This window comes from Macrobrachium rosenbergii, chromosome 16, assembly GCF_040412425.1.
Source record: "Macrobrachium rosenbergii isolate ZJJX-2024 chromosome 16, ASM4041242v1, whole genome shotgun sequence".
Lineage (NCBI taxonomy): Eukaryota > Metazoa > Arthropoda > Malacostraca > Decapoda > Palaemonidae > Macrobrachium > Macrobrachium rosenbergii.
In genome coordinates, this window is record NC_089756.1 from 39,531,160 (window position 1) to 39,556,261 (window position 25,102).

At 39.3% G+C, this 25,102-nt stretch overlaps 1 protein-coding gene across 3 annotated transcripts in view; it reads left to right on the forward strand.

The window, feature by feature from the left end:
• Positions 1-4,078: 4,078 nt before the first annotated feature.
• LOC136847338 (uncharacterized) overlaps positions 4,079-25,102 on the forward strand; it is a 290,868-nt gene continuing 269,844 nt past the window's right edge. The window contains exon 1 of one of the 3 annotated variants that reach the window (XM_067118918.1): positions 4,079-5,206. In XM_067118918.1, the coding sequence (XP_066975019.1) occupies positions 4,720-5,206 (487 nt within the window). In that variant the 5' untranslated portion in view covers positions 4,079-4,719. Of the gene's footprint in view, positions 5,207-6,219; positions 6,329-25,102 lie in introns of those variants that run through there. The other 2 variants (XM_067118917.1, XM_067118919.1) reach the window with 2 other exon arrangements.

Below are 25,102 nucleotides of genomic sequence, written 5' to 3' on the forward strand. Positions count from 1 at the left end.
ATGAAGACATATAAGTCCTGCATAAGTCTAGGGGAGGTGTTCACAGAGAAATGGCATAATTATAATTTTAAAGCAGCGTTTAAAAGTTCTTGAAGGAAGATTTAGCTGTAGTACGCGTCTGTACTTTCCCTTTCAGTATGTGCCAATTTTCCCAGGGGCAAAAGACCTTGCTGGCATAAGACCTGCTTGATTAACAAATGTGCCAAGTGGCACAAATGTGCCAAGTGGCACATGTTTCACTTTCAATATGTTGGTGGTATTTTGTGTGCCCGTAAAAATTACAATATAAAATCTGATGCTATATGAATGTTATAAAAACTGCTAGCTAGAAACGAAGATTTGTGAAAGAAATATGAAAAGAAACAAATACTGATCAAAAGAACCGGTCCAGCACAGAGTCTTCCTCTCCCCTCCCAGCCCGAGAGCCCAGCCGAAGTGGGTTTCTTTTAAGAGAAAGGGCTTTGACAATGTTTGTAATTAAAAGGGACAGGATAACGTTAACAACCTCCTTCCTGTAGTAGTAGCAGAAGTCTCTGTGGCGAGTTCCTCTGATGCTCTTCTTCAGACGGCTTAATTGATACTTCCTCTCGGTCTACAAATGAGGAGGCCAATCTAGATGGCCCAAGTGGCTGGTGCACATTTGTACGCAGTTACGCTTAGAAGTCATGCAAGTACCCACTGAAATGTTATATACGACTCTAAATTACAATATATATACTGAAATGACAAAGATTTATTTTAGTTCTATGAAATACAGTTTGCCGAGGTGAAGATACAAATAAGGAAATTGAACATAGAAGACCAGTAGACCAATGCTTTCATTAAGAAGCTTCGATTGGCTTTCCGGTTGAATACGGTAAGAATTATTATTATTATTATTATTATTATTATTATTATTATTATTATTATTATTATTATTATTATTATTATTACTTTCCCTGTAGGCCTAGGAGCATAGGGTACAGGCGAAGTTACCCTGACAGCAACCCACCGAAATCGTCTAGTTCCCATATACATAATTCATCACTGAGATCAAACGAGACACAATAAAGTTTTACGAACGAGAGAAAGAGAGCATGTGCTGGCATAAGGCCAAAGTATCTCGAAAGCCCTACTCCCACCCAGACTTGCTACAAGTTCCCCGATAATCCCTCTATTTTATATAAAAGTTCTTGGAAAGCTTTCGTTAGATTAAGGTGAGGATTATGAGTAGGGCAAGTGTGAATGATTTTGGGTCTGTTAGCAAAGGTGTGTATGAAGAGATTTGCGCCTGAACAAGTTTTTAAATGGAGTGGAAACTGAGGAGTACTACACATGCTTAGCATTAACGGAAAAGCAGCTAAGCACTGAAAAGCAGCAAAGTAGAAATACTGCTAGATACCAGCGTTCATTTACGTGTCCCCATCAGCTTCGACCCTCAACAGGTGAACAACAGCTAAGGGGTATATATCACTGCTCAGGTCAACAGAGGCAATTACAAGTTTGAAGGATATGCATTATAGCGTTCCTTCTTCATTATGTGACTGAGGGAGCGTGAAAGTTCGTGTTCTACGAGAGAGAGAGAGAGAGAGAGAGAGAGAGAGAGAGAGCTGGCTCGCCATAGTCACCGTAGCCAGAGAAAGAGAGAGAGAGTGAGAGAGAGGCGTAACGGTGCGGGGGCTAGGAACAATAGACACATCAAAACCGAGGTTAGGCACAACCCCACTTCACGCATAATATGACTTCGACGGACGGCCATGCAAAGAATGCGAATGAGAGGAGACTCCGAGGGGCATAATACGGTGCTTCTCTACCTGTGAGGTGAGTAATGAAAGCTCGCCTTACCGGTTTTGAAGAGCCTCCTCTTAGAAGGTCGTAGAAGTCACCTCTCTCTCTCTCTCTCTCTCTCTCTCTCTCTCTCTCTCTCTCTCTCTCTCTCTCTCTCTCTCTCTCTCTCTCCTGTCACTTTCTGGCTAAATATTTTCTGAGGAGAATTTGTGAGATTACAAGATAGCCTATCCATCGCCAACGAAGAGAGAGAGAGAGAGAGAGAGAGAGAGAGAGAGAGAGAGAGAGAGAGAGAGAGAGAGCAGTGGCGAATGGAGCGCCTTAGGCAATGCTGGGCATTGCAATTGGGGAAGCCTATTTGCTTATGCAGCCAGTTCTCCGTACTGATATTCATGACTGCGTTGTTTATGAGGACCATGCGTATCTTCTACAGTGATTTCGTTTGGATGAGGGGCCTTTCCCTTAGCGCCCTTCCCTTCAGGGGGTGGATCCTTACCCTAAGTGAATTACTGATTGCCCCTAGACCTAGAACCCTTAGTGGCATAAAGCCAGCTCAATCAGTCAACGCAAAACAAGCAGTATTGGCGGCAAAAATGAGGAGCCATCTTGTTACCAAAGACGAGTACTTTTCCTGACGCTAACAAGTGGGGAGAAAGTTTGTCCATTACTTTCTGGACCCGACTGACAGCAATACAGATGACATCAACATCTGGAAGTGTCATTAATATGTGTTGACAGAGTTAAAGAACTTTCTTTTTAAGAGCTGGTCTAGACCTACAGTATGGCATTTAGACTATCGGGTTGGTATGGTCAAAGCTATGGACGACTAGAGGTAATTTTTTTTTGCCACAGCACTCGAGATGAATTAGATAAATAATATTTATGTAAATAAATAGCAATAAATTTATCCATCAGCTAGATGCAAAGAGAAAGACCTGTTTTGACCTAGTACAATCTCCTACAAAACGTACAGTATATAGGTCTATTCATTTCAACAACAACGTCCATTTTGTGGTAATCTGTAGGGCTTAGGGATTTTTATTTTTGTTAAATTCATAAATATTTACAGAGATTAATACTGTTTATAGACTTTACGGATAAAAAAAGAACATTTACAGAGCGATACAGGTGGTGACCCGGACACCTAGACCGACCAAGACAAGTCACCTTAGGCTCAACTCCAAGGAGCAGTCCAAAAGTGGGTCTCCTGGGTGCAGTCTTGCCACTGAGAACCCAATCTAGTGGGCATCATCGTACCCAGCGGCAGATGAAGTGGCATTCCAGCTGGGATTATCCAAAGCTTTCCATCTGTGATGTAAAACAGGTTTAAAAGTTCTACGCGAGAAAGAGAAGTTCATTTTTAAGCAAACAACATACTGTCGAAATTAATGGTCGTTAAATCAGTTTGCAAATATAATTTAAACCAATGCTAAGAATCTACGCATGAAACAACAGGAATTAATTAGAGGAATTATTTAAAACACCTGCTTGTTAATTGGTTGTAGCAGTCTATGCTGATGACACATGGGGTTCGTCCACTTAACTTGCTTTATGCAATAATATATAAAATGGTTAATTTTTAAAGTTTCTGCACAAGAAGCTCCATCCACGATCCAGCTAAAGTATGAACGCTGTATAGTTTGTTCCTACAGTACCATTCATTGTATAAGAGGCAGTATTATTACATATAAAGTAAAACTATAGACATAAAAGTATTGAATAGAAAGGTCATACCGTATTAGTAGTACCCAGTAAATAATTCGCAAATATAGTTATGGCAACAACCTCTCCATTAACCGTTCGACGTGCCGGTGGTATTCAGCACGAGTCGCCGTGCATGACACGTCCATACGGCGTAAACAAAAGAAGAAGGCGAATGTGCTGAATATTCCCGAAGATAATTCGAATTACGTCGCCCATGAGGGCATCGTATGTATGGCAGCGGCGGCGGCGGTGCCCGCATGATTTCGCGTGTGACCCCTTGCGTTATCGTATCTCCGGCAGGCGGCGGCGGAGGAGGAGGTGAAGGAGAGAGAGAGAGAGAAAGGCGGGGGGAAGGGTATAACCTACGATAATTTGAGTTATGTCGCCCATGAGGGCATTATATGTATGGCAGCGGCGGCGGCGGCGGTGCCCGCATGATTTCGCGTGTGACCCCTTGCGTTATCGTATCTCCGGCAGGCGGCGGAGTACGAGGGAGAGAGAGAGAGAGGGTGAGGAGGAGAGAGAGAGAGAGAGAGAGAGAGAGAGGGTGGGGGGGGGAGGTGGGTGGTGTGAGAAGCGCGCGAACAGGTTGTTGTTAGCGAAGGTCAGTCTTAGACTCAGTCAGCCAGTCACAGTCTGTCAGCCTGGCAGTCAGCAGTCGCTTAAGTGACGTGATATGATGTGGTGGTGGTGAGGGCGCGAGGAGGATACCGTGTGGTGGTGAGGGAGAAGCAGCAGTAGTGTTGGTGACTCGTGGTGGTGGATGTTTTTTTTTTTTTTGAGTCGTTATCGGGCTTCTCTCTCTCTCTCTCTCTCTCTCTCTCTCTCTCTCTCTCTCTCTCTCTCCGTCAAAGCGTCCTTCGTGGCTGTCTTCTGCGTCTCCGTCGTCGTCGTTCAACCTCGAACCATGGAGGAGGGCTGGTGCCGTTGGGCACGTCGTCTCCTCCACCTCCTCCTGCTCTTCGTCAGCAGTTGTAGCATTAATGCACGGCGCTCCCGGGCGTACCACGAAGGGCGCCGCCTTCTCCGCTTCTCCTGCTGTTGTTGAAGTGTACGACGTCGTGGTCGTTCTGTGGTGGTAATGTCGTCGCTCTGGTCGTTTCTGTCGTTGCCGAGTCGTGGCTAGACGGAAAAGTTGGTTCAGTGTCGTTTGTGATAAGTGAACAAAAATAACAACACTTTATTTATTTACTCGTCAAAAAGTTTTTGAGTCACCGGGAGTCTTCCTGTCGCTCACAGACAACGATAATGAACGCGACCGGCACCCACTCGAGCGGCCTGTTGGCATCTTCGCCTTCGGCGCCTTCGTCGGCGTCATCCGCCGCCGCCGATATCCGAAACTCAAGTGGCACCATGGAGGAGGAGGTCATCGTGGCGTCCCTGAGCCTGCCCTACGTGGTGTGCGAAGTCCTGGTGGCGGTGATGGCGGTCATCGGCAACGCCCTGACGATCGTTGTCTTCGTGAACGAACGAAAACTGCGCCGCCTGACCAACTACTACATCGTGTCGTTGGCTCTGGCCGACTTGCTCGTGGGAATGCCCGGGATACCCTTCGCCATCCTGACGTCGGTGGGCATCCCCAGGAACTCGTACATGTGCCCTCCGATGCTCTCCCTCCTGTTGATGCTGTGCACGGTCTCCATCTTCTGCCTGGTCGCCGTCAGCGTCGACAGGTATTGGGCCATCCTGTACCCTCTGCGATACTCCAGGGTCATGACCGCCAAAATTGCCAGACGTGAGTACCGAAATTAATCTCTCTCTCTCTCTCTCTCTCTCTCTCTCTCTCTCTCTCTCTCTCTCTCTCTCTCCATTTTTAATTGAATTATGTATAGTTGCCTACAAGACTAGATGTGGTAAGTAATGAGCGTATCCTCGCTTATGGTTACTCTCTCTCTCTCTCTCTCTCTCTCTCTCTCTCTCTCTCTCTCTCTCTCTCTCTCTCTCTCTCTCTCTCTCTTCTTCTTTATAAAAACAAATCAAAGCCCGTAGCTTGACCTTCTTGATAAGGCCATGTAGGTGTTTTTTTAAACAATGTTCTTAATACGCCTAAATGTGTGTTTATTTGTCTTAATTGGGTATAAAAATTGTCTTAACACTATCAAAACTATGCGCACGTGTTTTCTTAAGTGTCTTAATTAGGCATAAGCATTTTCTTTAGGCGTTTTGAATAGGTCTAACTTTTCTTTACGGTGTTTTATGTAGGCCTAGCTATTTTCTTTACGTTTTTTAATAGTCCCAGGTGTTTTCTTTACAGTGTTTTTGAATAGGCCTAGCTGTTTTCTTTACTGTGCTTTGAATGTTTTCTAGCTTTTTCTTTGACAATGTTTTTAAACCTAGCTGTTTTCTTTAAAATCTTTATGCTTTCAAATAAAATTCATTAGCCATGTTAGATTTATCAGCGTTTATTAGCCGACTGCTCACTCGCTCACATGATGTGTCTACACGTACGTATATGCATTCATTACCTAGTATGTACACTTACAAGCAGATAAATCTAACATGATTAATAAACTTTTATATATATATATATATATGTATATATATATATATATATATATATATATATATATATATATATATATATATATATATATATATATATATATATATATATATATACATATCAAATATAAGGAGCCTATAACAACACTAAAATATAGAAAGTAAATGCTATATTCCAGAGACCAACTGTTTCTCTCATCAGGCAAATAGTGAATGTGCGTTGTGTATGTGTATGTGGTGTGTAGTGTACTTTGTTACGCCACGGTCTACGAAACCGCCCAACATTTTGTGCTCTTGTGCAAGGTGTAGACCTTGCTCTCGTGACTGTGCTGAGGAAAGTCAAGCAGACACTCGTGTGAGTAGCCTATTCTTTGTTTGGTGCTACTTTGGCTTGTTATCTACGCGTCACCTACTTCGAGGTGCTAGTACTAAGCACGGCAGAAGCTCCTTGGGACGCCGTGTTTAGTACTAGCCCCTCGGTGATCAAAGAATTACATGCACCCATTTCTACTGTATATTGTATGGCTGACAAATTACATTAATAAACGATATTGGTAGGTGACGCGCAGATAACAAGCCAAAGTAGCACCCTTTCTTTTCTCTGCTACCTCAATATCTATTTTACCTCTGTTTATTATCTTCTACCTCTGTGCCAATTCTACCGCCGTCTACTCTGCCTCAGTATCCGAGTATACAAGAGAAAGAGGGTCTCTTCTTACAAGCACAAAAGAGTTGGGCATATGGCTAAAGTGAATGAACTGATTATTTGTGTATATACTACAGACATTAGTTTCATTTACTCGACGATTTTTTAATTTCACACTTTGAAAAGGAATTTATTATTTTGGTAATGATGATATAGGCGAGGTTAGCCTACGAAAATAGTAAAAATTGTAACGAAAAAACTTTTATTTTTTTCTTGTGAGCAGGATATGCCCATTTTCGTTTTATACTCGGTTTAACCGGCTGTATTACCTAAATGCTCGAAATATTTACAATTAAATACATATTTTTTGTTGTGTGTGCAGCTGATTTAATCGTTAGCAAAAGTTTTCTGAACTTAGATTATTCTTGAGGTATATCAGTTCTTTCTCGAACTTTTGACAGTTATAGGCCTGTTTGGTTGTTTTTCAAACCAGCTGCTAGCACGATAGGTCTAAAGTGAATTCACCTTTACGGCGCCTTCTCTAGTTATAGGTCTAATGTGTTCTTCTTAAACCATCTAACGTAAGTCTACATTTACGTTTAATTTGGTGCGGTTTTATCTTTGTGTTGTAAGCAATAGGTATAATTTTAGAAATAGGCTACAACGATAAGAACAATGAACAACTGATCGGTTGTCTGTGCCTTTTCCCAGCTTAATAAATTTTTTTTGGTTAGACCTGGAATAGAACCATAAACACAGTATTAAGCCATATATTGCAAGGAGAGGCACGCAGTTGCGCTTAATGAAACATTTGGGTCAATTTAGTCCTTCCTTCCGTTTTATTAGAGCAATTGTTTCCTGTTTAATGGAAATAATCGGTAGGTTTTTGTTTTCTTGCAAATATGTATTTGGCTTGTTTCCAAGAGCGCGGTAAACCCCTTCCAGCTAGCTGTGAGACTAACCCCTGGACCACCCACACGTTCGTACCGCCATTATGAGTTAATATAAGTTACTTATTCATGAAAGATAATCTGAGGAGAGATAAAAAGGCTTTGCTGAAATTATTAGCTGTCATTAAAACATGCAGTACAAAACCTCAGATGAAAAGAGAAAATGAGAAATATTATTGGCCTAATGCTTGACATTTGACCAGGTCTATTTAATCAATAAGAATAATCACGACAGAAGCATAAACAAGAGCAGAATAAGGAAAGACTCGTTCAAGACTACAGAGAATTTATGAAGCGCTTTGCGACCGGAAGAGGTTTGGTAGCAAACAGGCCTGTCAGCTAGTATAGACGCTTGCTGACGAATGGCACCAGGAAGTTACTGCAAAAGCAGTATTCTCTCTGCTGCTTCAACACTTCATTACCACTATTACTACTTCTGTTCGTTAATGAGGAGGAAAAGTCTCATAATAAGCTGTGAAGAAATGTTTCTGATTTTACAGAACCATATGTTTGGCAACATCCACCTTCAGTTTCGGGATGGCTTTGCTGACGCAGGTGTTCCTCGTAATTTTTACTTGACCACACAACTTTAGGAATACTTTTCCTCAGCACAAAAAAAAAACTTGTTTTGACGGGTAATTTTTTGAAGGGAAAGTGACCTTGAAGCTTTCTTTAGTATTTGTTTTATTAGGAGTCAGGGATTTATGGAGTACTTAACATATTTATAGTAGGTTCTCTCAAATTAGTTGTATTATCTCTGGCCAACTGGAGACTCAGCTTAGTTTTTTTCTTTTCCTGAAATTTGATTGGCAGTGCTGCTTAGACTCAACTGTGGCAAATGTTTCTGAATATCTGTGTAATTACTACCAGTATGCTTCTGAATATCTGTATTTAGCACAAATATGTTTCTGAATATCTGAAATTACTACGTATATGTTTCTGAATATCTGTAATTACTACAAATTTGTTCCTGAATATCTGTGTAGCCTAATTACTACAAATATGCTTCTGAATATCTGTAATTACTACAGATATGTTTCTGAATATCTGAAATTACTACTTATATGTTCCTGAATACCTGTAACTACTACGGATATGTTTCTGAATGTCTGTAATTGCTACAGATGTCTCTGAATATCTGCAGTTACTACATTTTGGTTTGTGGCTAAAGTCAGTTTATTCTTTGTTCCGCCGATCAGAAATCTGGATCATCATCATCATCTTCCAAGTTTATTCGTTTGTGTGTGTGTATGTTTTTTTAAAGTAGTCCATTCAATTACTTTGCTTGATAGCTAGTTGATTCACAGTGCAGTTATTTTTGATATTGACGAAATAATTCAAATAAAATATAGTCATCATCCATAACAGCAACTGAATCTGTAGTCTTTCCAGTTGAGTCAGACCAACAGAGTGGAATCAGTTACGCATGCGTCAAACAATTCTCTCGAGAACGAAATGGATTTTGCGTTTTGAAACGGAGTGACTATTTAAATGGCAAGCAGTTTATTATGCCTGTAAAATTTTTATTGCTCGGTCGTTTCATTTTCACAGGACTTGATGAAGAGGTAAAATTGATTTTGGGATTTGAAATGTGAAAAGCGGAATCTTAATTTTTTTTTTTTTTTTTTTGGCTAGGCGGCGTTTGTTTTTTGTTTTACTGGTAATGTTCAGTTGGTAGCGTGTTTTCATGCCATTTGGAAAACGAAACGGTTTATTCTGTACCTGTTAAGGTTTTTTACTTGTTGTCAAATAGAAAAATGAGGGCTTTTGACACTTAACATAGAAGAATGCTCGAAGCCCTGGGCCTATAGGCCTATTGTATTTGAGAACGTTTATGGGATCTTTCCTAGATAGTGACCCCCAAGGGCTTTCGGGGGTCGTTATCTAGGACTAATGTTTCTTGTGGGTCATTGTCTTTATGATATTTATAGTTTTTGTTTATGTTTTTACGGTAATCCCCAACGGGCTTGAACTAAACACGCCGCAAATGTGGATACATACCGGGTTAAAACCCCTGGGGGTCACTATCTAGGAAATATCCCGTTTATGCGCTCACAGAGTGGTTTTATCAAGGATTGTAACCCAAAAGTAAGATATTACCTAGCACGTGAGAGGCGGCTTTACTCTGTACAAAAATTTGTTTCAAATAAGTAAATTTTTCTTTTAATTTCTTCGTGCGTAAAACGCTGTTTTGTTGGTGTCATAATTTTATGTACGTATCAAAAAGGTTCCTTTAAGATTCCCAAACATTTTACTAACGTATATATGTATACCTAAGTTTTTTTTAACTCACCCCAAAAATTTTGCCGTCGATGTTCATACTCGTTACGACGCCAAAAACATAAATAAATCAATCAACCATACTGGCTGTTTGTTGCACCAGGATGGTACTAGGCTTCTCATTTGTTATTTACCAACAAAAAAGTTCATAAAAACCATTCTTGGTTTGGAAATGAATTTAAAGTTGAGCTTGTCCTCAGGCTGAAGTTATTCTCTCTCTCTCTCTCTCTCTCTCTCTCTCTCTCTCTCTCTCTCTCTCTCTCTCTCTCTCTCTCTCTCTCTCCATTGTGGAAAAAGTCTTATATTCGTGTCTCCGGCCGCTAGTTTTTTCCTCTTTGTAATCTAATGTATTAAACTTGTCTACTTATTCTCCCAGGCTGCTCTCTCTCTCTCTCTCTCTCTCTCTCTCTCTCTCTCTCTCTCTCTCTCTCTCTCTCTCTCTCTCTCTGTCGTATTTCCGTAAAGTCTTTAAGAAGTCTCTTTAAAAAAAAAAAAAGGAATTCGCATGTTTGTGTCCCCATCAGGAAAGTATCCTATCGAGGAATCCTATTTTTTCTTTCCGGAGGAGGAGGTCATCAGTGTAGTACTAGGACCACTGGAATGGTCCGTTCCAGGGCGCCTCGTCGGCCCTTCCTCTTTAGGCGTGGATCCTGCCAGGATCCTATATAATGGTCATGAGATGGCATTTGCATGTCGTGTCTCAGGAAGGAGAGAGAAGCTTGACTTTTATTTGCGCTGGAAAAGAGTACGCGAACCGAACGCTTATGTAAGTTATAGGAAGCCATGTACACACACACACACGCCCACACAGAGTTAGACTAAGGTTTCACTTTAAAGGGGAGATGACACAAAAATATTGAAATATAAAGCAACGTTTTAAGTTCGAGTACAAATGAAATCCTAAGTCAGAACATCTCCAGTAGGCCTAATTACAAGTACACGACTGACCTCATTAGGCCACAAGATGTCGCCACTTCCTTAATACTACCCTAGTTTCTGTCATAACATTTGGTAATCCCGGATTACCCTTTCATTGCCAGTTTCGGAAACCACGAATGTCAGTAAGGAAGTACAAGAGCAGGTTGCAAAATTCTGAAAACAGTATTCTAACTGGTGGGAACACCATACCCACTTACTGTACTGTAGTGTACATAGTATACCACCGAAATCATATCTCTCCAGCTCTACGTTCTCTTCAGACTTTATTTTATGTAGAGGAATTAACTTTGAAAACTTAGAACTCCCTAAATCTTCAGGGAGTTCTCAGTTTTCTAAAGTTAGTCCAAAAAATAGGACAACTGCATTTTGTGGGTTAAACCATCCAACTCAAGTGCCTGCATACGATATATCAGTATAATTCAGGTCTAGCAGTTTGACTGTAGAGCGCCAGTGTTTCAGAATCTGTAGCCCAGTGGATGGTTACAGTAAAGACGTAAAAACGTTGGTCAAGGTCGCGACACGGCCAGATTTCACTATTTAAGCGTTGGTTAATCGACTGACTTGGGTTAAGAATTTGTTAAGATTCTTACTCATCTAACGCAGAAGTAGTTTTTAATGGTATTCAACCGGCCTCTGACCTTCTTGGTCGTGCGTGTTTTTTCTTTTTTTATTTGTGTGGGAATCATAACAACACCAAGTGGGGAAACACAGAGGTTATCACATCTCCGTTGCTTCTTTGCAAGCGAGATAGAAGTCTGTAGCCTTGCTCTCTTTCTTACAGAAAGAAGGGCTGACTGTAATCATGCGTGCCTAGGCCTATAGTTAGGAATGTTGAAGTGAAGTGCTCGAGTCCTTTACTGGGACTTATTTTCCTAATTCGCTTTCCCTTCTTTGGTTTTTACTGTGGAATTAAAATCTCAAGCTTTCTATCTCTCTTATTTTTTATATACAATGTAAAACTGGAGTTTGCGCTTATGTAATGAGATAAATTACAAGTATCTTATTTTCATTCGCTATTGAAATGTCATTAATTGTAACTCTCAGGTAGCTGAGTGCTCGAGCAGAATTTGCGAGCTGGTAAAGAGGATAGGCCTATATGTGCTATCCAGTAGGATAAACGCCACAGAGTCCTACGTACGTCAGCCAAAGGGTGCTTCGAATCAATTAAAATAGTATATTTTGATCTATTTCTTAATTTATTAATTTATTTTTATTTTTTAATTGGGATCTCTTCTTTCTGTATTTCCCTTGACCTCTTCTTACTTCTTCCATTCCAATGAAGTTCCTCATGGGATGGGTTGGTATCGTTCTCGGCTAGCACTCTGCTGGGCCTGCGTTCGAATCTCCGACCGGCCAATGAAGAATTAGAGGAATTTATTTCTGGTGATAGAAATTCATTTCTCGCTATAATGTGGTTCGGATTACACAATAAGCTGTAGGTCCCGTTGCTAGGTAACCAGTTGGTTCTTAGCCACGTAAAATAAGTCTAATCCTTCGGGCCAGCCCTAGGAGAGCTGTTAATCAGCTCAGTGGTCTGGTTAAACTAAGGTATATTTAACTTATAATATATATATATATATATATATATATATATATATATATATATATATATATATATATATATATATATATATATATATATAAAATTATATATATATGAATTTTTATCACATCTCTGTGACTTTTTTATATTCACAACATTAATCTACAAGTGTCGTTTAATATAAGATTCGCTCTACCCCGGAAATAAGACCGAAGAGGAATCATAATTGATGTGTGATTCGTCACCTGGGAGATTCGAACTATCGGCAGTGACAACCTCCGACTTGAGTGACGAGTATTTTTACCACTGGGCTGTCAAGAAATTTGTAACTTGATGTCTGTGATATATACATACATACATATGTATAGATATATGTATGTGTGTGTGTGTAAAGCCACAGTTGAGGTTTTTGCAAATGTAACTGTTATTCCATTGATCATTTAAAAAATTATGAACCTCCTACCCACTGAAGACATGTGGGAAAATCCCCATATATTCAAAACAACAGTATTGCACAACGTCCTTTTAACTTCCGCTAAATTAGTGGTCAAGTCTTCATAAATAATAAGAATAACATCCGTTTGACATTTTGCTCATTTCTGTAATTTCTGTAGCTTGTATGCTTTCCTGTAGCTCTTATTTTCGGAGAGAAGTTTTGCTCGTCGTAGACTAACCAGCGTAATAACTCTGTAGCTACAATAAAATATATTTTGTTCATAATGGAGTGAAGATTTTGGAGACATCTTAGAATATTTATGTATTTGTTTATTTATATATGTTCATTTATGTTTAGCTCATTTATCTATATATTTATGTGCTTGCGTTTTGTTTGGCTTTCAACTCATTTATCTATATATTTATATGCTTGCGTTTTGTTTGGCTTTCAACTCATTTATCTATATATTTATATGCTTGCGTTTTGTTTGGCATTCAACTCATTTATCTATATATTTATATGCTTGCGTTTTGTTTGGCTTTCAACTCATTTATCTATATATTTATGTGCTTGCGTTTTGTTTGGCTTTTTGATACCTTGAAATCAAAACGATTCAAGTCCATTTCTACGCTTATTCGTGTAAGAATTTATTTATAAAAATTATATATTCAAAAGTTTTTTTCTGCGTGGCGATGCCATCCATCCTGTGGTTTCAATTATATTTCTTTTGCAATCATTCCACTTAGGACGACGTATGAGAGAAATAAAGCGTCAGAATGTCTCTGGTGAGGATGTAAGTTTTTACAGTTCGTGGCTGCCTTAATTTTCTTTTTCCTTTTCTGCTATTCTGTAGCTGAAAAGCCCCTGTAGGGACAGAGTCAACAAACTATAATAAACCCAAGAGGGCTCCAAAGGGAAATCAGAGAGAAATTAAAGGAAAAGGTGATAAATCAATGAATAACTGGGGATAGAAAATACAAACGATGCACTTGAAATTCAGGAGACGTCAGCGGCATGAGAGAACTGGCATGCATTTGCTTCTTTCTTAAAAACTGGGGCGTACAGAAGATTCCCCAACTGCACTAGGCAAATTATTTGACATTTTAGTTGTAGCCAAGATAAAACTCTAGGCAGACTGAATAGTATTAAACTTGGTGCTAGGAATGTTTTGTAAGTTTAGCTGAAATGCTCTAAAATACGGTTAGAGATGAGATAAAAAAATGCGTTAGGTTGGCAGGATCCAAGTCTCTCTCTCTCTCTCTCTCTCTCTCTCTCTCTCTCTCTCTCTCTCTCTCTCTCTCTCTCTCTCTCTCTCTAATTAAATGCATGAGACCGCTGCTCTCTGGAGAGAGCTGCCTCTCTGTACGTACATCAGCAAGGGAATCTAAATGTTAATTGAAACTTGCACCCCACTCGAGCTTTATTTTCGTTAGGGGTCACAAATCAGTGGGAGTTAACTCATGAGACTGATTTTCGTTTGTTTAGGCGTCACTGACCGTTGCTTTGTGACGCCAGGTAATCATAAGTCAATTAGTCACAAATCAGGTTAGTTACTTTCGAAGCTTTCAGGCATTTCCTGTGACGTCACGATTCATTAGCTGATGTCATTTCCTTCATACGGACAAAGTTCACTGGCTCTCTACCCAGCCAAAATTGTAGGCCTACTTTCATAATCACTTATTAACTTACAAAACCGTTACATAGATGTATGAAAATCCTGACAAATAGATAAATATTCAGCATCACTTGCCAAAACAAATGTTTCCTTCGTTCTATTTAATCAAAATCCGAGAAAAAAATGTACGTACATTTTTATCCATTTATTTATAAATTCGTAGATTTATTTTTTTCTTTTCCAATATATAACTGATCTCTTCTTTCTGTATTTCCCATTACCTTATGTAACTTCTTTCAAATTAACCCTATAATACTCTTTGGAAGCTTGAATTTCAAGTCGATGGCCGCTGTGGTGGGCTTGTCCCATATGAATAGGGTTCATCTTCTGAATAGTAATAATAATAATAATAATAATAATAATAATAATAATAATAATAATAATAATAATAATAATAATAATAATAATAATAATCGGAAAATGGGGTGGGAGGAGGGGTTTCGTGCAAATCACACAGAGCGACCTGACCAGACTCGAAGACCAACCCTCATACTGTAGATACCGAAGAAGAAGAAGAAGAAGAAGAAGAAGAAGAAGAAGAAGAAGAAGAAGCCACTTGTATGGAGGCGGGGGAGGGGAAGGGGCGGTGGCAGACAGTGACGAGAGGTATAAATACCTGAAGGATTATGACTGACCCTTGGTGAAGAGGTTACAGTGATAAGGAGATACCCTTAAGAATTATACAACTCAGAGGAGAACCTGACAGCAATGGTTCTCTTGATGTCAGGTCGGTGGTGGTGATAAGCCTACAGCTCAATCCTCTCCCTTACAGGCTGTCTTTCTCCTCCGTAAGGGGATAAGTGCCGCCAGTGCACCTCATGTGGTGCACCGTAGGTATTTTTTAAGGGTCTTTCCAGCGTCCCTTCGGCCCCTACCTGCAACCTCTCTCATTTCATTTATTGTACCTCCGTTCGTATTCTCTTTCTTCCATCTAACTTTCCACCCTCTCTAAAAATGTTTCCTGATGTAACTGCGAGGTTTTCATCCTGTCACACCTTTCAAACCTTCTTACTGTCAATTTCCTCTTTAGGACTGAATGACCTCATAGGTCCCAGCCCTTGGCCTAAATTCTATAATCTGTTCTATTCTATTACCTGTCTCCCTCATGTCCTAAGACCAGTCCATTCGCTTTGTTGTCGTCTCGCTCTGTGGTGCTCCTTCCGTTATCTCTCTTTCACGGATGGGATCGGATGAAAGGCAGGCATTTGCCTCTCTAGGTGATTTTACAGGTGCATTTTCAGTCGCCGTTCCCTCGAGGCGATGGGGAGGCTGCCTCGTACTTCGGAGTTCTCTTCATGCTTTGGTGTGTCTTGTAATTTTCCTTCTTTCACGAGGCAGGATCGTTACTTCCTTCACAAACTGAAATTTTGTCAGTTTTATTTCATGCCTGTATTTGGTTGACCATATATATATATATACATATATATGTACAGATACGTATATATTATATGTATATTATATACATAATATATATATATATATATATATATATATATATATATATATATATATATATATATATATATATATATATATATATATATTATATACTATGATACTTTGCTGAATTTACTAAAAAAACATTATTCAAGACAAAACTTTTCATACAACCTCTTCTGTAAAGGTTTTAAATCTAAGACAACCTCCTCTTCTGTGGAAGTTTCATCTCTTTAGGACTACTTTTTCTGTGGAAGTTTTAACATCAAGGCAACTTCTCCTACAGGAGTTTCACCTCTAGAGACAATTCCTTCTGTAGAGGTTTTAACTTCAAGGTAACTTCTGTAGACGTTTGAATTCTATAGACAATTCCTTCTGTGGATGTTTTATCTCGAAGACATCGTCTGTAGAAGTTTTAACTTATGACAATTCTGCAGAAGTCTTAACTCGAAGACAACTACTTCTGTAGACGTTTTAACTCTACAGACAATTCCTTTTGTAGAAGTTTCAACTCAGACAATTCTTTCTGTAGAAGTTTCACATTTCACAGTTCCTTCTGTAAAAGTTTCAAATTACACTGTTCCTTGTGTAGAAGTTTCATCTCCGACAATCCCTTCTGTAGAAGTATTAACTCTGAGTCAACTTCTCCTGCAAAAGTTTTAACTTCAAGACAATTCCTCCTGTAAACCTTTCAAGGAGCGCAGAAAGACCTTTCTTGTGTGAAGGTCCCGTATCTAATGGAGCCGTAAAAATCTTCATAATTGGTTTCTTCAGAGCAGAGCCCATTCATTCTTCTGACCTGATGCTTACTTATCCCCAGGGGTTGGTGCTAACATCTCGTTTCCTGGCGAGTTGCATGCAAGCCATTACTGCGTTGCACGTACCCGATGCTCTCTCTCTCTCTCTCTCTCTCTCTCTCTCTCTCTCTCTCTCTCTCTCTCTCTCTCTCTCTCTCTCTTTTATTTAGGAGTAAATAATGGCGCAATGTAAATCTCTTGTTCAAGAGTACTTGAATTATTCGTGCGTGACTGCTGAATTGTTTTGGTTCTCTCTCTCTCTCTCTCTCTCTCTCTCTCTCTCTCTCTCTCTCTCTCTCTCTCTCTCTCTCTCTCTCTCTCGTTGTCTTTTATTTAGAGGTAATTTGTGACGTAATTTAATTTTCGCACTTAATGAAGCTTGATGGCACTCTGAATTTTTCGTGCGTGAGTGTCGGAAGTATTGTTATTTCTCTCTCTCTCTCTCTCTCTCTCTCTCTCTCTCTCTCTCTCTCTCTCTCTCTCTCTCTCTATAATGTTTATTGCATACCCAGTTAGCGTAAACCTCATAAATATTAATTTAATTAAGACTGACATCCATTTTTTGATCTTACCAATAATGGCGGTATCGCACTGCAAATATGTCACTTCATAGCAACTTACATTCTTGTAAGTAATCCACTTTATTATTATTATTATTGTTATTATTATTATTATTATTATTATTATTATTATTATTATTATTATTATTATTATTATTATTATTATTCAGAAAATGAACCCTATTCATATGGAACAAGCCCACCACAGGGGCCATCGACTTGAAATTCTAGCTTCCAAAGAATATTATGGTTTTCATTCGAAAGAAGTTTCAGAAGGTGACAGGCAATACAGAACGAAGAGATCAATTATTAGAAAAGAAAAGAAAATATTACTCAATAGATAAAAATATTAACAAATTATTAAAATACACGGTGAATTGTTTTAGGTTAGTAATGCATTGCGTCTTCGCTTGAACTTTAGGGTTCACTATGTAATATGGATTCATTTTGGGACATTTATTAAGGCAAAATACTCTCGTGTAGGCCTAGAATCCCGAATTTCTCTTTTTATTATCCATATTCTAATTTGTTGACGGTTTTTTTAAGCTTTTATCTCTCTCTCTCTCTCTCTCTCTCTCTCTCTCTCTCTCTCTCTCTCTCTCTCTCTCTCTCTCTCTCTCATTGTCTTTTGTTTAGAGGTAATTTATGACGTAATTTAATTTTCACACTTAATGAAGCTTAATAGCGCTCGGTATTTTTCGTGCGTGATTGTTGAAAGTATTGTGACTCTCTCTCTCTCTCTCTCTCTCTCTCTCTCTCTCTCTCTCTCTCTCTCTCTCTCTCTCTCTCTCTCTCCAACGTTTATTGCATACCCAGTTATTGTAAACCTCATAAATATTAATTTAATTAAGACTGACATCCATTTTTTTTATCTTACCAGTAATGGCGGTACCTCACTGCAAATATGTCACTTCATAGCAACTTACATTCTTATATAACTTTATTATTATTATTATTATTATTATTATTATTATTATTATTATTATTATTGTTGTTGTTGTTGTTGTTGTTCAGAAGAAAAACCTTATTCCTATGGAACAAGCCCACCACAGGGCCCATCGACTTGAAATTCACGCTTCCAAAGAACATTATGGTTTTCATTCGAAAGAAGTTACAGAAGGTGACAGGCAATACAGAAAGAAGAGATAAGTTTTTAGAAAAGAAAAATAAATATGGATCAATGGATAAAAAGATAAAGATATAAACAAATTAGTAATATACACGGTGAATTGTTTTTAGGACAGTAATGCATTGCATCTTCACTTGAACTTTAGAGGCTCACCATGTGATATGGATTCATTTTTGGGACATTTATTAATGCAAAATACTCTCATGTAGGCCTAGAATCCAGAATTTCCTTTTGATGATTCATATTCTAATCTGCTGACGGTTTTTTAGAGCTCTCTCTCTCTCTCTCTCTCTCTCTCTCTCTCTCTCTCTCTCTCTCTCTCTCTCTCTCTCTCTCTCTCTATATATATATATATATATATATATATATATATATATATATATATATATATATATATATATATATATATATATATATATATATATATATATATATATATATATATATATATTTTATATATATATATATATATATATTTTTTTTTACATACATACTATGTATATATATATTTTTTTTGAAGCCCGGAAGCATATGCATACATACGAATACCATCTCAAGAGATGAGATTCAACTCAGTTTGCATTTGATGTACGCATTAACACGACTTTCAGGCCATCAGTAACTTGTAAGGTATCAGAACACACACACACACACACTCTCTCTCTCTTTCTCTCTCTCTCTCTCTCTCTCTCTCTCTCTCTCTCTCATCGAGACATTCATAAGCATATAGATACGTACGTATACAATCTCGAATGATGAGAATCGGTTCATTTCGCGTCAGTAGTTTGTAAGACCTCGGAGCGCCTCTCTCTCTCTCTCTCTCTCTCTCTCTCTCTCTCTCTCTCTCTCTCTCTCTCTCAAGATTGTTATCATCTAGTGACCTTCCCAATCTTTCGGATGGTGTCGAAAGATGCGTAGCCTATTTTTAATAATAGCTGTTGTAATGTAACCTTCGCCGCCGCAGCCCTGAAAGGAGAGGAGACACGACTAACCTTCAAATGATTTGTGTACAGATTTTCCAAGATCTTTTCCCCGTGAATTATGGCTGCCCAAAACAAGAAGAAGAAGAAGAAGAAGAAGAAATAGTACTCTTGCGCGCGGACGGAATAGAGGCCTAAATAATGTGTTCTACGTTCTTCAGAGAGCGGAGGAGAATCGATTTGCATAAATTGTCTCGTAACACAGCCATCAGCCATCAGAACTGAGGGAGGCTTTGCGTTTATTTGTAAACAGGAATTCAGTCACACCTCCGGGGGGTTTTAAAAGTATCTCATTTCAGTGTCGAAAGCCTCCTCGGGATGGAGTTTTGGTGACGTCAAATCGTCTGTAAGTTTTGGTGACGTCAAATTGTCTGTGAGTTTTGGTGACGTCAGCTCATTTGTGAGTTTCGCTACTCGCTCTTGCTGGCGGCAGATCATCTGTGAGTTTTGCTGATGTCAAATCTCTTGTGAGTTTTGCTCCTCGCTTTTGATGGCGGCAGATCATCTGTGAGTTTTGCTGACGTTGAATCTTCGATGAGTTTTGATACTCGTTTTTGCTGATGCAAACCATCTGTGAGTGTTGTTACTTGTTTTATCAGTCGTCAGATCATTTGTGAGTCTTGCTACTACTCGTTTTTGCTGACGTACATCACTTGTGAGTTTTGCTACTCTGAGGCCATTGCCTTACAAATCGCTCTGGACTGACCAGTGCCTCACACTACCTCCTCGAGGCCTAGACTCTCGAGAACAGCACGTAACGGCACCGTTTCTGCCTCACCCTGGTCGGAAGCTTCATTAATAATTCATCGATTTTGACCACAGGTCGAACTGTTCGACCGCCGCCACAGTCATCATGAGTCACGTGACGGCTACCCAAGAATGCCCTTGGAAAGCTGCTCACTTTTGGGTATGTTGGGTAAAATCAGAACTTCAATTTTGTGTTTGATCTTGGCTCGTTTTCGGGTGGAAGTCCTCCTCTCTGTCCAGCCAAATCTTGCTGGTGAGGACGATTTGCTACCAGAAGGTACCTTGCCCTCTTTATTCCCGTATATGCCGAGGAGCCAAATAAGAGCTGGTCACCTGGGGGCAGTTTATCTCTCTCTCTCTCTCTCTCTCTCTCTCTCTCTCTCTCTCTCTCTCTCTCTCTCACCTACCTGCAAGTCCTACTTATCCAATTTGTTGACAAAATGCAACACTGGAGTGGTTGTCATCTAGAGGCAAAATATCTCTCTCTCTCTCTCTCTCTCTCTCTCTCTCTCTCTCTCTCTCTCTCTCTCTCTCATGTAAAACTCGAGTACCGACTTCTTCCTTAGAGTGCTACTTGGGTGAGTCGGGGGAATGATTAAGGATTGAAGGTGAATGGGTCTGCTCCTAAACAGTCCGTTGCTTCTGAAGGAGTGCCTTACCTGTAAGGCAGCAGAGGGCCTCTAGATGGCTAGAACGTTCTCTAGATGGCCAGAACTACTTTGACTGTTCTTTGTCGTAGTTGCCAAACTGGGGCCACTTCCATCTTAGGTCGACACTGACAGCAATGAGAGGAATAATTTATGAACGAATTTTGAGCCCAGCTTAGGCATAGGGAAAAGGCTTCTCGATGCTAATGGGTGTGGAATTGACTTCTTTCCTTTTGCTCGTTGCTTTTATGACCTTCTTGAATCTGACGATTAGTTTATGTCAGTCTGATTTATGGGGGTCCTAACACCTGTGCTAATTTTAGGGGTACGTTGCATTCCCTCATGTAAAAAAATAATTTATGGGTGTCCCAAGCACCCGTGCTAGCACCCGCGCTAATGTAAAACATGTCTTAAACAAGTTGGTAACTTATTGCACACACGTCATGAACATGTTGAATACAAGTTGACGACACTAAACAGATCAGTAACTTAATGCACACACATTACAAACATGTTAACGACTTATTGGTATCCGTTATTCAGAAACTTATTTTTGACTATAACATCCGCGCTAATGTCAAGGCTTTGCCCACCATACTGCAGAAAATGTCTTGAACACGTCGGTAACTTATCTCAAACACATCACAAACAAGTTGAGTACAAGTTGAAGACTTATTGGTAGTAATAACCAATGCTGCATTCCGTTATCCAGCATTGGCCGAAGATTACTGTAGTTCTCCAATTGTGGTCGTTAACTTGTTTTCAACCTGTTTGCGATATGTGAGCAACAAATGGCCGACATGTATTTGAGTGATGACGACACGTTTTAGTCTAGAATGGACGCGCCCTGTATTTCATTCTTTAAAGAATTCGTGTAAAGGATTTATACCTTTTAATCAGGTATGTTAAGATGTCATGTCATATAAGGAGTCTCTCATAGGATTCTCCCCGAGGATTTTTCTTGGAATGAAAGTAGGAAACTGGAGCAACAGAAAATCAAAGAAGTTGGACAGCTTAAAGGTGGGAAGAGACCAGAGGGAACGGGTGAAAAGCAAAAGCCATAAAACAACGCAGCTGGGGCTTACAGACAGCTCTCCCCAATAAACCTTTAGTACCGCCTACAGTGGTCCTTATACGGTACACTGTAGGCTGGTTCCTGTTTTTTTTTAAAGGGATGGTTGGGGGACTTCCAATAATGCTCAAAGGATATGTTCCTTCAAGTAACGTTTTTATGAAGTCTTAGAAACAACTGTTGTCGGATGGCTAAAATATGTTGGGTTATTTATTTATGTGGAGAATTTTTACATTGTGGGTCGTCTTCGTTAAATTTTTTGATAAGCTAGACATACATTTGCTTTGTTACACAATGATTTTGTTTAATGTCAATCCATTTTCTCTCCTGTGTATCTAATGCATCACATGTAATATTCTCTTCACTGTTACACAATGATTCCATTTCAGATCCCTCAAACATCTGCCTTGTTCTCATCTCTGCAACGGTGACCATTCTTTATTTAGACCGAAAAAATATTTAACTTTCAGTAGAGGTTTTTTTTTTTACCTTATTTTTTAACATGATGCATGTGGCCATTCGCCTCGCCTCTTTACGATGCAAATTTCTCCGCATATTTTCCGAGATATGAAGGGGCTCGCTTTAATAGAGTTGAATCTGCTTTATTGCCGTCCATAAATTTACATTTCATTTGCGCTGGTCTTTTTCTGCCACTTAGGAACTTCGTTTGTTTACGTCCTTTGTGCAGTAAGAAGTCGCTATTGCTTTGTGGCGGTAGTTGCTTATGTCAGATTTCATTCAACCTTTTTTTTAGACAGTGACGTTCCTGCACCTCACGTGGTACACTGTAGGCATTACTAAAAGGGTGTATGCAACGTTTCTTCGGCCCCTAGCTGCACCCGCTTGTTAGCCTTATACTTACCACCATTCACGCTGCCTTTGTTCATGTTAGCTGTCCAACCGCTCTACCTGTTACTTCTTAGTACAACTGTGGGGCTTTCTCTCAGTTTCACCTTTGGATCCTCGTGCTTCATCTCCATCGTTTTCTAGATCTCTTCATCTTGCTATCCAACCACTCGAACTCCCACTTTCCACTGTCTTGAGTGCTGAATAGCCGAAAGTGCCCCAGTGTGCTTGGCTGGACAGCCTCAATTTAATAAAATCAGATCAAATGAATCATTGTGTAACTTCCTGTACTTGTCTTCATTATATCTTCGTTAATCTCACTGCATTGACAGCAAAGTATATTATGATCGCAAAATGTGGAGTCTCTTATTTTAGCTTATTTCCTTCTTTGTTCGGGCCTGGGCTAGAAAAGGGCATTAGGTTGTCCGTCCCGGTTCCCTTCGCTCGAAAAAATTTGCTATTTTGTAGCCATCTTAAACTCGTTAACATGTTCATCAGAGTGATGGTCGATGTTTTGCAAGAGCGACAACGGCTATCAGACGATCCTGCTGAGGAGGCAAATTTGCATGTGTACCATGAGCATAAATGGTCGATGGAGCCGCTTATTCACAGATATTAATCGGTTGTTTAGAAGATTCCCAGGTCAGAAGGTTGCAAGTTCACGTTTCAATGGAAAGGTTCAAAGATCACATTTAAATGGCAAGGTTCAAAGATCACATTTAAATGACAAGGTTCAAAGATCATATTTAAATGGCAAGGTTCAAAGATCACATTTAAATGGCAAGGTTCAAAGTTCATACTTAAATTGCCAAGTTCAAAGTTCATATTTAAATGGCAAGGTTCAAAGTTCATGCTTAAATGGCCAGGTTCAAAGTTCATATTTAAATGGCAAGATTCCAAGTTCATATTTAAAAGGCAAGGTCCAAAGTTCACATTTAAATGGCAAAGTTCACAGATCATATTTAAATGGCAAGGTTCAAAGTTCTTGCTTAAATGGCAAGGTTCAAAACCCATATTTAAGTGACAAAGTTCAAAATTTGCATTTAAACGGCAAGGTAAATGGCAAAGTTCAACGTTCACATTCAAAGGGCAAGGTTCAAAGTTCACATTTAAATGGCAGGGTTTAAAGTTCACATTTAAATGACAAGGTTCAAAGTTCCCACTTTCATGGCAAGGTTCAAATATCATGTCTAAATGGCAAGGTTCAAAATTCATATTTAAATGGCAAGGTTCAAAGTCCGCATTTTAAATGGCAAGATTCAAAGTTCACATTCAAAAGGCAATGTTCAAAGTTCATATTTAAATGGCGAGGTTCTAACTAGTCAGCTTGAGTTGAAAGGGAACCGATATACCGTATACTATATTTGTTACTAATACGGGATTTTTCAGGCTCTCTCCTTACGTCCTTAACACATTTCATGTTTATCTGGGGAATTTCTCAGAACTTGACTCTCATATATTCTGGATAATGACGTTTCCGTGTCTTGTAATTTGGCTAAAATATATATATTTTTAAATGTTCTTAGTTTTTAAATTGATATTGATAATTTTTAAATGTTCTTAAGTTTTGAAACTCAAATTGTTTGTCTGATACACTGGGAAGGTTAGTAAGGACTTCAGAGGCGTTAAGAAATTCTTAAGTTAGGACCTAATTCCCTTTGTTGCTCTCTTGGACACTACAGGGGAATACTGTCTGCAGTACACTTAACTTGGCACACTGTAGACAGTACTCAAGGCTCTTTGCAGCATCCCATCCACTTGACTGGTCCTGTACCTGAACCTTAGTTTGAGCCTATGGTCGGCACGTAATGTCCAAGGTTCGGGACGTACCATCTTCTGGACTTATTCTTATATGACCACCATTTTGGACAGTATGGTTACATAGGTCATGATAATAAAGCTACACAAGCCATAATAATAATAATAATAATAATAATAATAATAATAATATGACCACAATTTTGGGCAGTATATTACACAGGTTAAATAAAGCTACACAAGGAATAATAATAATAATAATAATAATAATAATAATAATAATAATAATAATAATAATAATAATAACAACAACAACAAAAACTTTCTGCGAGGGCCACTCACCTCACGAGAAACCACTTGGTGACTGGCCATAAGGAGTTGGATCATTGAGACAAGTGTACAGGGACAAGTAGGTCCAGGTTGGATTGGGCAGTTGTGGTGTCTGGATTTGTAGGTCATTGTGATTTGGTCATTGTCCTGGGGCCATTGTCTTGGTCACTGACCCTACAGCCAGTAGGTCAGCGGATGATTTTTAAGTTGATTTTTAGTTTTCTGTAAAAGAAAACTATTGAGACGGCTATTTGTCTGTCCGTCCGCACTTTTCTGTCCGCCCTCAACTCTTGAAAGCTACTGAGGCTAGAGGGCTGCAGATTGGTATGTTGATCATCCACCCTCCAATCATAAAAC